This window comes from Tiliqua scincoides, chromosome 13, assembly GCF_035046505.1.
Source record: "Tiliqua scincoides isolate rTilSci1 chromosome 13, rTilSci1.hap2, whole genome shotgun sequence".
NCBI classification, from domain to species: Eukaryota; Metazoa; Chordata; class Lepidosauria; order Squamata; family Scincidae; genus Tiliqua; species Tiliqua scincoides.
Window position 1 is genome coordinate 11,263,590 of NC_089833.1, and position 11,350 is coordinate 11,274,939.

The 11,350-nt window shown below is 46.9% G+C and overlaps 1 protein-coding gene across 1 annotated transcript; it reads right to left on the bottom strand.

Moving 5' to 3' along the window:
• Positions 1-87: 87 nt before the first annotated feature.
• Positions 88-10,426, bottom strand: GDE1 (glycerophosphodiester phosphodiesterase 1). The gene is made up of 6 exons (XM_066640699.1): positions 10,156-10,426; positions 6,149-6,324; positions 5,304-5,409; positions 4,491-4,583; positions 2,797-3,008; positions 88-1,665 (listed from the first exon to the last, which is right to left on the bottom strand). Exons 1-6 carry the CDS (start codon positions 10,408-10,410, stop codon positions 1,518-1,520), a joined length of 990 nt encoding a protein of 329 aa, XP_066496796.1. The 5' UTR covers positions 10,411-10,426; the 3' UTR covers positions 88-1,517.
• Between the last annotated feature and the right edge of the window lie 924 nt (positions 10,427-11,350).

Here is an 11,350-nt window from a genome sequence, read left to right on the forward strand (position 1 = left end):
ACTATGTGGGTACTGACAGAACTTTGGAAACTGATAGTTCGGAAGTGTTGCTGGAACAGAAGGATTTTGCACCAAAAATTTTGCACATTTTTCCACTGGTTGTCATGTTGCTTTATTATGGTTTTGAGAATGCAGTGCAATATATTGAGAACAAAATGGAGCTCTTCACCAGGGCAGCCCTCCCCAGTCTATATTGTGGCTTAAGAAGTGTGGAGCCACCGTTTTCATGGAGATCGTGACCTGGATTAATGTGATTTATCCCCAATAATGGCCAATGGACTTCTCTAAATGTCTGGCATTATTTTCTATTTGAACTGAATGTTTTTGCTGATCTTCCAATCAAGAGTATTTTTTTTACAGAAAATTATACATAAATTTATAAAGAACCATAGAACTCTGCTCTTTTAAAACCAACTCTTGCATGCATAACACGTAATCCCAGATCTGCATTCCTTCATCCCCATTCCGTTGTCAACCGTTTTTGGAACGACTACTGAAGTTACATCACTTATACAACAAAGCTGCGCAAGGCAGAGTTGTAAAGAGGCCTCTCTTTGCCACGCCAGTGCAGCTGTATGTTTTCCATAGCCAACAAGGACCCTCTTATTTCCTGTCATCGGTGGCCATTTTAGCTGCCAGCTGGCCCAGTTTCTGCTATCACCCAAACTACCAATTTGAACAGTAAACAAGAGGGTCACATGGGCAGCTCCAGAAAGATTTATTGAAACAACAAACTGGATGTAAATTCTGCCCTGTGTACATGCTCCTAAGTTCATGCTCATAAGGCCAGCTTCAAGGGATAGCACACGGCTTGGGAAATGCCACAGAGATAATGTGTCTCCACCCTACTAGAAGCCAACATATTCTAGTAAATTTGCCCCCTCCCCCTATATTCAAGTCTTCACTGTTGCATTAGCCCAGAACTTACATTATTCCCTACCTGCTTCTAAACTGATATTCCTCAATTGTGTGCCCCCCACAGATAAGATTCTGTGATATGCCCCCTTCTCATGAGGTATCAAAGATACTATATTACTTCCAAGCATGGTCTCTACATTTCAAAAGCACATGCCCCTTTTGGCCCGCATCCCAGACAATTTTCTCTCCAAGTACAAATTGATTAATAAGGTTCAAGTCATGTCAGTGCCTTGAGAAGGCCTAATTTCAAGATTTAGTCCAAACAAGCAGCTTAATTATTACCAAAAGTGTAAAACCACTGCAAGTCCTACATAGGCGCTGTTGCAGAGTCAACCTGATTTGATCCTTTGAGGTTACACGCCCATTATTTGTTCTTAATGGACAATTGCTATTCTTCTTCTTAAGACTAACAGTGATTGTAATGTTAAGGCTCCGTCCAGCATGCTGAAAGAAAATTTTTTTGATGCAATTTGCATTCTAAAGATTTAGTTCCAGAAAGCCAATGCACCCTTGAACACAAACTTTGAAAATTGGACTGCCGGTGAATTTCAATTTGCCTACACAGACAAACCCAGAAAAAGTCCAGTAAAGGCTGAAAACTAGTAGTGAGGGTCACAATCTTCTAATAGGCTATCGGTGATGTAGGTGGTTTGGAGGACATTTTCATAATACATTTTTTCAGCAAAAGTGTTGACTGTCCAACCAACAACTTGAACTCCTTTGGAAGACCACTTCCTCACGTAGTCCCTAAAAGGGTCAACACACACGCACAAGGTAAGGCAAGGGCAAGTGATTTCATTTTCTTTGGAACAAAAAAATCTTTTCCTCCATTTCCCACCCCTGTCCCAATAGCATCAAAGACAACACAGCATCACAGAAAAAAAGATGTGCTGTTTTCTAGCGGGAGCCCATGGTAGGGAGGGGTTTCTAGGCAGGGGAACGCCGAGAGGGGGGGAAATTTGAGCAGGGGAGGGCAACCGGGGTGGGGGCGGTTCAGGTCCAGGAGAAAGGCAGTGGCAGAGACTGCCACTAAATCCTAACTTCCCCCCTCCCATGCCTGAAAGCTCTACATGGACTACTTGGGTCTGCACCAGTGACTTCACAGATGCAGATCCACATAGACACACAGGGGCTGTTGGGGTGCTACATGGGGTAAGGAAACTGATGTTCCTTTACTTCAGGGAGACTTCCCGTTGCTTCTCTGGTGCCACTGTACTGAGGGGCAGGTGAGCAGAATAGGATTGGGCTGTAAGACTTGCTTCTTCCTGCTGTGGGAGGTGCAGGCCAAGAAAGAAATTTCATGTAGCTCTGAAACTGAAGGAACTACAGTTTAAGGATAAGCGTGAAATGTAGAGGGCAGATCGGAAACGTACACAGAGCACAAGAGAACAAATAGGCAGATTTGGACAAGAGAGAATGGTAATGCTGACTGCTCCATGCAGAGTTGTATCAAAACCGAAGTGCTGTTTTTTTTTGGGGGGGGGGCAGGCACAGAGAGCCCTGTGGAGAGCTCCCTGGACCCCCCCCCCCCCAGGACTGCAGCACTGGTTGCAGCTAAGTAAAAAAAAACCCTCCCATCCCTGGCAGCAGCGTAATCCTGGGGACTGTGTTGCTGCCTTCCCCCCCCCGTGCCCCTTAAAGGGGCAGGGACAAGTGCTTCCACGGCTGGTGGGTCGTGACCCACTGGCCTAAATCAAAATTATGTTGATGGAAACATAAGCCAATGTGAGACTTTCACCAATGGAAAAATCTCCCCTTTGTAGGTCTTCTTTAAGGTGATGTGTGCTATTCTCTCTACGTCCATGAACCCTTGAGAAGTATATTAGCTGGGAAGGAATTAAACTCAGGTACTTGCCAGGGTCCAGGCCTCCCACTTACTGTGAAATGAAGTCTTTCTGCACCAGAAAAATTGAAGTGCCACAGAGCTGCCACAGGAAATGGTGCATTGCCCAGTCCATGGCGACATCCAGCACCATGGTCAAATAGTGCTTCCAGGCAGCCTCGTAGCGAGGGGTCCCATCTCCCAGGTGACTGAAGCTCCACGGTCTGTGGGTCAGTGCTGTTATGATGTTCCTATCGGCTTGCCTCATCTGGAAGACCAAAAGAGCAGCTGGAATGAAGGTAATCAGAGGGCAAAAGACTCCTGTCACCATACCAGCTTGACTGCCAGGTTCGGTAATCTGGCACAGGGGTTTGGGACTTGTAAAGAAAGCACTGCTGGGCCTCATTTTGCACCAGGTTTGTTGTTTATTTGCCTTAAAGCAGTGGTTCCCAACAGGGAAACTGGAAAAGGGCCATTCCCCAGAAATTGGCAGCAACACCATCTGTGGTGCTGCTGAGGAGGGAAGGATTGTTTGTTGCTAAGCCTCCAAACTGCTGTTAAAAAGCAAAAAACAAAACAAAAACACACTTCCAGTTTCACAACAAAAACAGGAAGTGCTTTGTTTCTTTTTTACTTTGAAGCTGCCAGGAGGGATGCAATGGGGGTCACAGGCTCCCCAGGAGAGCCTAAGCCAGGGCTTTTCAAACCGGGGCGTCGTGACACACCAGCCTGCGGGCCCTGGCCCCTGCCCCCTTAAGGAGCGGGGGCAGCCTGGAGGCAGGGAGGAGGCAGCCACACATACCCAAGCCCCTGCAGCCTCCCGGGGGTACGGGGAGCGACCTGCAGCAGGGCTCCCTGTAGCAGTGAAAGTAGATGCGGAGCGATCGCGGGCGCCTGCAAGCCCCTGCAGCCCCCCTGAGTGGCGCGATCCTGGGGATTGCGCCACTGCCTTCCCCCGCTCCTGCTGCCTCCCCCCTCCCGCCCACGCAAGAACTTTGTGGCTCTCAAGCTCTCCCAGAGAGTTTGAGAACCACTGGCCTAAGCAGCCCTGGCAGCAGCACAATCATATTCCTGTCCCTTTCTCTGCAAATACTTACAGGGTTCCCAAAGTCTGAGTAGCTACAGCAGCACAAAATAAGGAGTGCAGGGCCCCAAACATAAGTCTAAGCAGCTCCTCCCACTCACCCTTGCAACACACAGCTGCTGTTGCCTGAATGGCCCCAAAGGTGAGTGGGAAGGACTGCTTTGGGAGCCTGCACTAACTTATCATTTTGCACTGCTGTACTCTACCGTTTCTACCGCAGATGCAGTGGACAGCCCACAAACTTCTGCTGAAATGAGACTGCATAGTCTTTAAGCCACTTCTGCCCCACGTTGCATATACACAACAGGGACCAATGTGTACACCTGTGGGCCAGGCAGAAATGGGTTAAGGGAGAACAATCCTCTGCGTTGCTTCTGTCGCACCAGATTAGCACAACGATTGCTTTGGAAAAACTAAAGTGTTAAACTGCAGCCAAAAACCCAAAGCATCTCTGAGCCTGTCTGAGAAATGTCAGATGGAGCTTTGCAGGTGCATTTACTGCCCTGTGCAGTTTGACAAACTGCCCTTGCAATGTGAGGAATGGATGCGGGTGGCTTCAGACTGGATAACACTGCAGGTATCCAAAAGAAGAATCAGCTTCCCTACAGTGGTGACTGTAAATATGGAGGCATTAATACAGGAATAATACCAGTCAGTAACCTTTACCTTGTAGACAACATCAGGCATAAAAGAACAGACCACGCTGGTATTGTAGAGCCGTGGATATTCCATATAGAGGAGCCTAAGGGCCGCAACAGCCTGCCAGAGAATAAGGACAGCTGAAAGATTTACCAAGCAGTCAAAAGGTAAAGGCAAAGAACTGTTCTCGCAGAAGAGATCTATGGCAGAGGAAGGCCACCACTGATGAAGACAGGTCCCATGTTCAGTCCCTGAGATCTCCACTTAAAAGGAGTTGGAGAACAAGGCTGGGAAAGAGCCCTGCCTGGGCCCCTGAAGAACTGCTTCCTGTCCAAATAAACACTGCTGGATGAGAAGGACCAATGGTCTGACTCTGATGCAGCAACACTAGGTCACTTCAAGTGGTTGTCTGATTTCCTGTGAATCACAGCAGAAAACTGGCCATAGAGGATAAGACAACCTATTGCAATGAATGGGGCAAAGGGCTTCAGAAATGCAACATGGTGGATATTGCTCCCTTCTCTACCCCTCCCTTGCAATTGGAGAAAAGACAGTTCCTTGCTTAGTTCTTTCTCTCACAGGAGCAAGGGACTGAAGTGAACATGGCTGTGGGATCCCGAGATTGCTGCAAACCCAAAGAGTCAATGGAAAGCACAGCAGGTGTGCAAGCTAGCATTCCTAGTCAGGGCTGGAAAAGAAGCAGCATGAAAAACTTCATGCCTTGGCTTGTCAACCCCTTCTGATATCTAATAAAAGGTCTCCAACTCTTATCAGGTCAAGCAAAAGAGCTTTGCCCAAGCCTTACAAGGATTTGAAGCTCAAGATGGCAAAAGACAATACCTGATCTGCATGGCCCTTGACATCGAAGTAGATGATGAGGTCGTGATGCATACTTTCCAAAACAGCTTCTTTCAGCGTTGGAACTTTTTCCCCACGGTAATCCCTCCTATAGGGAGAAGTATGAAAGCTTCAGTGGCGCACATTCAGGCAAGAAAACTTTGCCAAAGCAAAGGAGGGGAACGATTCAATCTGTATTGCGCTACCATGAAGCAGAGCTTCCCAAGCTGGGGTGTTGCTCTGCCTTTGCACCTTTAAGGGATGGGGAGGGGGAAAGGCGGTGACACAATCATAACAATCGTACCCAGGGGCTTGGTTTGTACTCAACCCTGACCTTTGAGACATGGGGGGGGGAGTACAGAGAGCCCTGCAGAGGCTCAAAATACTGCAGAGGCTCAAAACACTGAAATGCAATTGCAACCAACTTCCTGATTGCAATCAGTAGGATTAGACTGGAAGAAGTGAGGTTTACTCAGCTGAACTAAAATAAGCTCCACTTAATGATGGAGATACATTCTCCTATCCCCATTGTTATGTGATTAGGTCATTAAGTGAATATTCAATCCAATCTATTGCTTTTGTTGTGTAAACAGACACTCCCTGCCAAACACTTGCTGGCTGCACAGGCTACTGGAGATTGCCTCTTTTTTGTATTAAGAGGCTGTTGTGTAAACAGTCACTCTGCTGCAGGCCAAGGGAGACCTGACTGCCTCATTAAGAGCTTCTTTATTGTGCTTTGACCACCATCATATATGCAGCCCGTCGTTAAGCGAACGGTTGTTAAGCAGTACATGTCTGTACAGAATTTCTATGAGTAAGTGCAGGTGATACACAAATTGCTCACTTACCATAATCGATGTTTAGCGGCTGGATTAAATTGTCTAATCTCAGCAAATGTCAAATCGCGTAAACTTCCGCACCCATCAGTGGTCCTGTCTACAGTTTCATCGTGCATCAGGATGGGGATGCCATCGGCAGTGAATTCCAGGTCAATTTCCACACCTGTTGCACCATTATCAGCTGCCTTAAGAAATGAAAATGAAAACAAACCTAAGAACATAAGAACAGCCCCACTGGATCAGGCCATATGCTCATCTAGTTCAGCTTCCTGTATCTCACAGCGGCCCACCAAACCTCTTGAAACAGGAGAGTATATCGGAATGTACTATTGACAACAGAGAGCATGATGCTAACATCACACTGCAAATTAAATCTACCATTGACTGACTTTGCTCTTCGCCACGGCTATTAAGCCAATTTATAGTAATAGATTCTTATATCTGCAATACAATACTATGACTTCTAACAAATGCCTTGCTGGATGTAATTCCACAGAAATACCTAGATATTAGCCTGCCTAATAAAATAGGGCCTGAGTGGACTCATTTTGTTCACACATTTCTAGTACAACCCCCTGAATTTGCACTGAAGTGCACATCCTAGTGATCTAAGTTCCACTTCTGTTTACTAAGATGCAGGCTACGTATTATATAGACTGTAAACTAAGATGGCCAAATTCTGAACTGTTCCACTTCAGACAGCAGGTGGGGAGCAGTGTTAAGGAGCACACTGGAGGTAAGGTATTGCTTAGCTTCCTCCCTGATTTGAGGAGTTACTAAACGTGTTTTGCACAGGAAAAGAATTTTTTTAAAAAATGTAAGTTTCTAACCCTCATGGGCAAAGACACACATCTGGAAATACTGGTGGCCTGTGGTAAAGACCCAAGGAAAGGTTTGGCATGTCTTCCACCCAGTTTCATGTCCTCAATTTTTATTTCCCTTGATTCTATCCCCCCCACCCGCCATAGCCTACTGACCATGTCACCTTCCTCAGGACCCAAACCTATGGCCCTCCAGCGCTGATGCCAAAAGTACCCTGTAAGGAGTGATCACTGGCCCAGCACCAGTTGGTGCTGGGCCCAGTGCTGGACAAGCGCCTTCTGGAGCAAGGTAAGAGCTCCAGGCAGCAGTAAGGACTTTCAGGGAAGGGGGGGGGGAGACATTCTGAGGCGGGCGACTGGCAAAGCTCTGCCCTGCCGATGAGCCCAAAAGCTCAGCTATTTTGCCAGTGCATTGCGGGGACTGAGGCTTTCTTCAGAGGAAGGCACATCCGGGGATAGGAATGGGCTTCTTTTTCACTTTGCCACCTGCCTCTCCATTGTAGACCAAACATTTCAAATACCTTGCATGCTGAATTTTGGAAAGTGACACCTTATGTAAAATCTGCAGGCAGAGACAGGTGTGTTGACTTAATTTGCACAAAACACTTTGAATAAACTAGACCTGGTTTTCCTTGGGTCAGAAGCTTGTTTTGCTTTGCTGAGCACACAAAACCCTGGTATTATCTTGGTCAAAGCACTCAGCGTTTGCTTGTTGCTAAGTTAGTTATGGCAACAAGTCTCAGCTGAGAAGTCGTACAGACACGTGGGAATCTAACTTGGCAAAGGTGTACACTTGGTATCTTGGCTGGAGTAACTAAGGTGACGTGGCAGAAAAATACACAGACGTAACCTATGAGTACTTCTCCGATCTCAACAAGCTGGATGTTAAATGAGGAAATATTACTGCTAAGTAGAAAGGCTTCCATGAAAGGTCTGCTGTTTGTGCCAGTTCTAGGGCGAGTAAATTAATAAGAGGACAGATTCCAGAGAAAACAAATAACTAGAAACAACCAGGGTTTGGTCAGGGAGACTGCTTTGGATTCAGAAGATCCCATGTTCATTCCCTGGTATCTCCAGCTAGGATTGTGAAAGCCTCCTTGTCTGAAGGGCTTCTGCAAATCTTAGTGTATATACAATATTGAACTAGCCAGAACAAACAATGAGAGCCTATCTATATCCCTCTCAGAGATAAAGAGAGGAAATTGTGAAAGAGTATACACAATTTAGATACAGGAGTAAACAGGGATCTCACAGTTCCCTTCCTCCCTGAACTTGCTATCAATTGTCTGGGGCAAAGGAAGGTTACTATATTTACCATTAATGATTCACAAATACATGTACATCACCTCCCCTGTTAGTGTCTGTTTATGTCTACGTGATCTACATAATCCCTGAGGTTCGATGATGCTCTAATCACTCCCATTTGCAAAGTGAAGTGTGTTCTTTAATTTACATTTAATTGCAATTGCTTGTTTGTTTAGGAGCCTGCCATTTCAACATGAAGAAATAGGTTCAAATCCTCAAGAGGCTCTCCCTTCCAACCCAAGTCCCATTCAATACAAGACAACTAGGAGCTTCTTTTCAGCTCCTGTATTCTGGACACTGAAGCTTTCCTACCACCTTGGGCTACTCAAATTCCAGTAAAGGGATTCAAGAAGCCTAAACAGACACAGAATTGCACCACTTGGTCATGTACCCTAACATCAGTTGTTGGCCGTCATGCGCATCAAATGTGTCATATCCTAAGCTGGAAACCTATCCTGTCCCAGCCAAGCTGTGGAAAGTACAGTGGGGAAAAAAGGAGCATGATGGTACATAGATGAACAGCTTGAGAATACAGGTTGCTAGTGGGCTGCACCAGAGGTGAGGCAAGCACCCCTCCCAGATGTTGCTTGGCCCCCACACCCCTCAGCCACCTTCCTACTACTGCATCCCTGTGGTATCTTGAAAGAAAGGTGCCTGTGACCAGCACGAACCCCTTTAAAATGACTGGCAGAAGCTTCCACCAGATTTTAAAAGGGGTGCCATTCTGAAAGTCCCAGCAGCCTCTGAAAGGTCTCTGCAGTGTTCAGAAACCTTTGGCACTTTCAGAGGGTCTTGGATTCTTCTGATGGCAGGGAAGGTACCCCTTCTCCCCATGGTACTCCTTGTACCTGACCCCATTTATCCCATAGGATCAATGGTTTGTTAACTGCGAATTCGCTACCTGCTGGAGTTTCCAGGAACCTAACCCTAGAGCCGAACAAGGACTGTACAGTACATATATCTGCATGTATATGCTGTATATATGCGTGCATATATATACATAAATGTTTGCATACAGCCTGGTAAGTCACACACACACACACACACACACACACACACACACGCAGAGAGACAAGTGTGTATATGCATATTTACATACATGTGGATATAGTACATGTATATGCACTCACACAAGTGCGTATAGGTTGCTCATTGATTCATGCACCTGCATAAACATGTATATATGAACATACATAAGCACATACATATAGGTATATATCTATATAGGTACATGCATGCATGCAAACAAAAATGCAAACATGTTCACTCAGAGATATGTATATGCTTATGTGTGTAGGTTGATAAATATTCAGGAACACAAACACACATGTAAAAATACATGTACCTGCACTCATGTTAGTGCATGGACAGACATATATACATACACACCTGTGTGTAGGTTGCTAACTGATTCGTGCACATGCATACACACGAACATACAAATAAGAAAAATATAGAGATATAGGTATATGAATGTGTATACATATACATACACATACATACACGACAGCACATATACTCAGTGATACATTATATACACGTTTATAGGCAGCTAATTGATTCATGCACACACATGTAGATACCACACACATGTGCATGACGCAGGTGAATTTGTACTGTAAAGGTGCTGAGTGACAGCCCAACCCTACGCATGCCTACTCACATTAAAGTGAATGGGGCTTACTCCCAGGTAAGTGTGGACAGGACTGCAGCCTCACAGCCCAGGCCTACTCAGAAGTAAGGCCTATTATAGTCAGTGGGGCTTCCTCCCAGGTATGTGTGGATAGGAGTGCAGCCTGGTCAGCAAAGCCCCGCCCCGCGGGGGAGGGGCACTCGCTGGCCCCTCCCCCGGAGACTGGCCCCCTCCCCCTGAGGCGCGGAGAGACTTACCTGCCTGATGGCGGCGAGCGTGTTCTCAGGCGCGTCGTGGCCGCCGCCGCGGTGGGCGACGCGGGCGGGGGCGCCGCGCGGCTGGACGACGAGCTGGGCGCGCTGCGGGGCGACGGGCTCGAGGCTGAGGAGGCGCAGCGCCAGGTACAGGCCGCCCGCCAGCAGGCAGGACAGCGCCGCGCTCCGGCTCAGCGCCAGCACCAACGCCACCACCAGGGCCAGCGCGCCCGCCGGGCCCTCCCACACGCACAGCATGGCGGCCCCTGGCCGGCCGGGAGGGCAGCGGGGGCGCGCGCGCGCGCTCCCGCAGCCCGCCCCGCCTCAGGGGCGCGCTCCCGCAGCCCGCCAGCTGAGGGAACAATCGCCTCGGCAGCCGCGCGCGCACGGCCCGCCCCGCCCCGCCCCGGCCAGCCAATCCTCGCCTTCCGCCGCGCGCCCGTTCCGCCAATCAGGGTCCGCCGCGGCGTTCTGCGCCCGCCCCCGCTACTGTTTTTTTCACCTGTGCTGGCGCGCAGGGTCACGACTGAACGGCCGACACGCAGGAGTCGCAGACCCGTGTCAGTACAAAAGTGGCGCCGCTTTGCTGTGCATGTCTACTCGGATGTAAGGCCCATTATAGTCAGTGGCGCTTACTCTCGGGAAGGAATGGGTGGAATTGTAACCTTACAGCCCAATCCTGGGAGTAAGTCCCATATATATTTATATACATATATTATACACATATATATGTGTGTGTGTACATTATATACACACACGTGTATACACACACACACACATATTTTAATACATGCGTATATATACACACACATTTATACATTATACTTTAATAAATACATTGTGCACACACACACACATTATACATTATATTTTAATGTATATTGTATATTTAATGTATATTGTATATTTAATGTATATTTAATGTATATTTTATACACGTACACATAAATCAACCTTCATTGGCATACAAGCTGCCCCCATCAAGGGAACACTGACATACATTACGTTCTAATTTAATATATACATTAAACACACACACACTGTGCATAAGGTGGCAGACCATTATGGATATATATTCATTAATGATAAAAAGTCATATTGTGTGTGTGTGTGTATAAATATATACCGTATACATATACATATATAAATATACTGTATACATACTATATATGTGTGTATGTACATATATACACACACA

Bases quoted from the DNA above. Each gene is read 5' to 3' on its own strand.
- GDE1 (XM_066640699.1), bottom strand. From the start codon at position 10,410: ATGCTGTGCGTGTGGGAGGGCCCGGCGGGCGCGCTGGCCCTGGTGGTG. The intron at 5,410-6,148 runs GTAAGTGAGCAA...TTCTCCCTATAG, and splicing joins GCCGCTAAACATCGATTATG to GAGGGATTACCGTGGGGAAA. The intron at 3,009-4,490 runs GTAAAGGTTACT...TTGGTCTTCCAG, and splicing joins TGCCTGATGTTGTCTACAAG to ATGAGGCAAGCCGATAGGAA.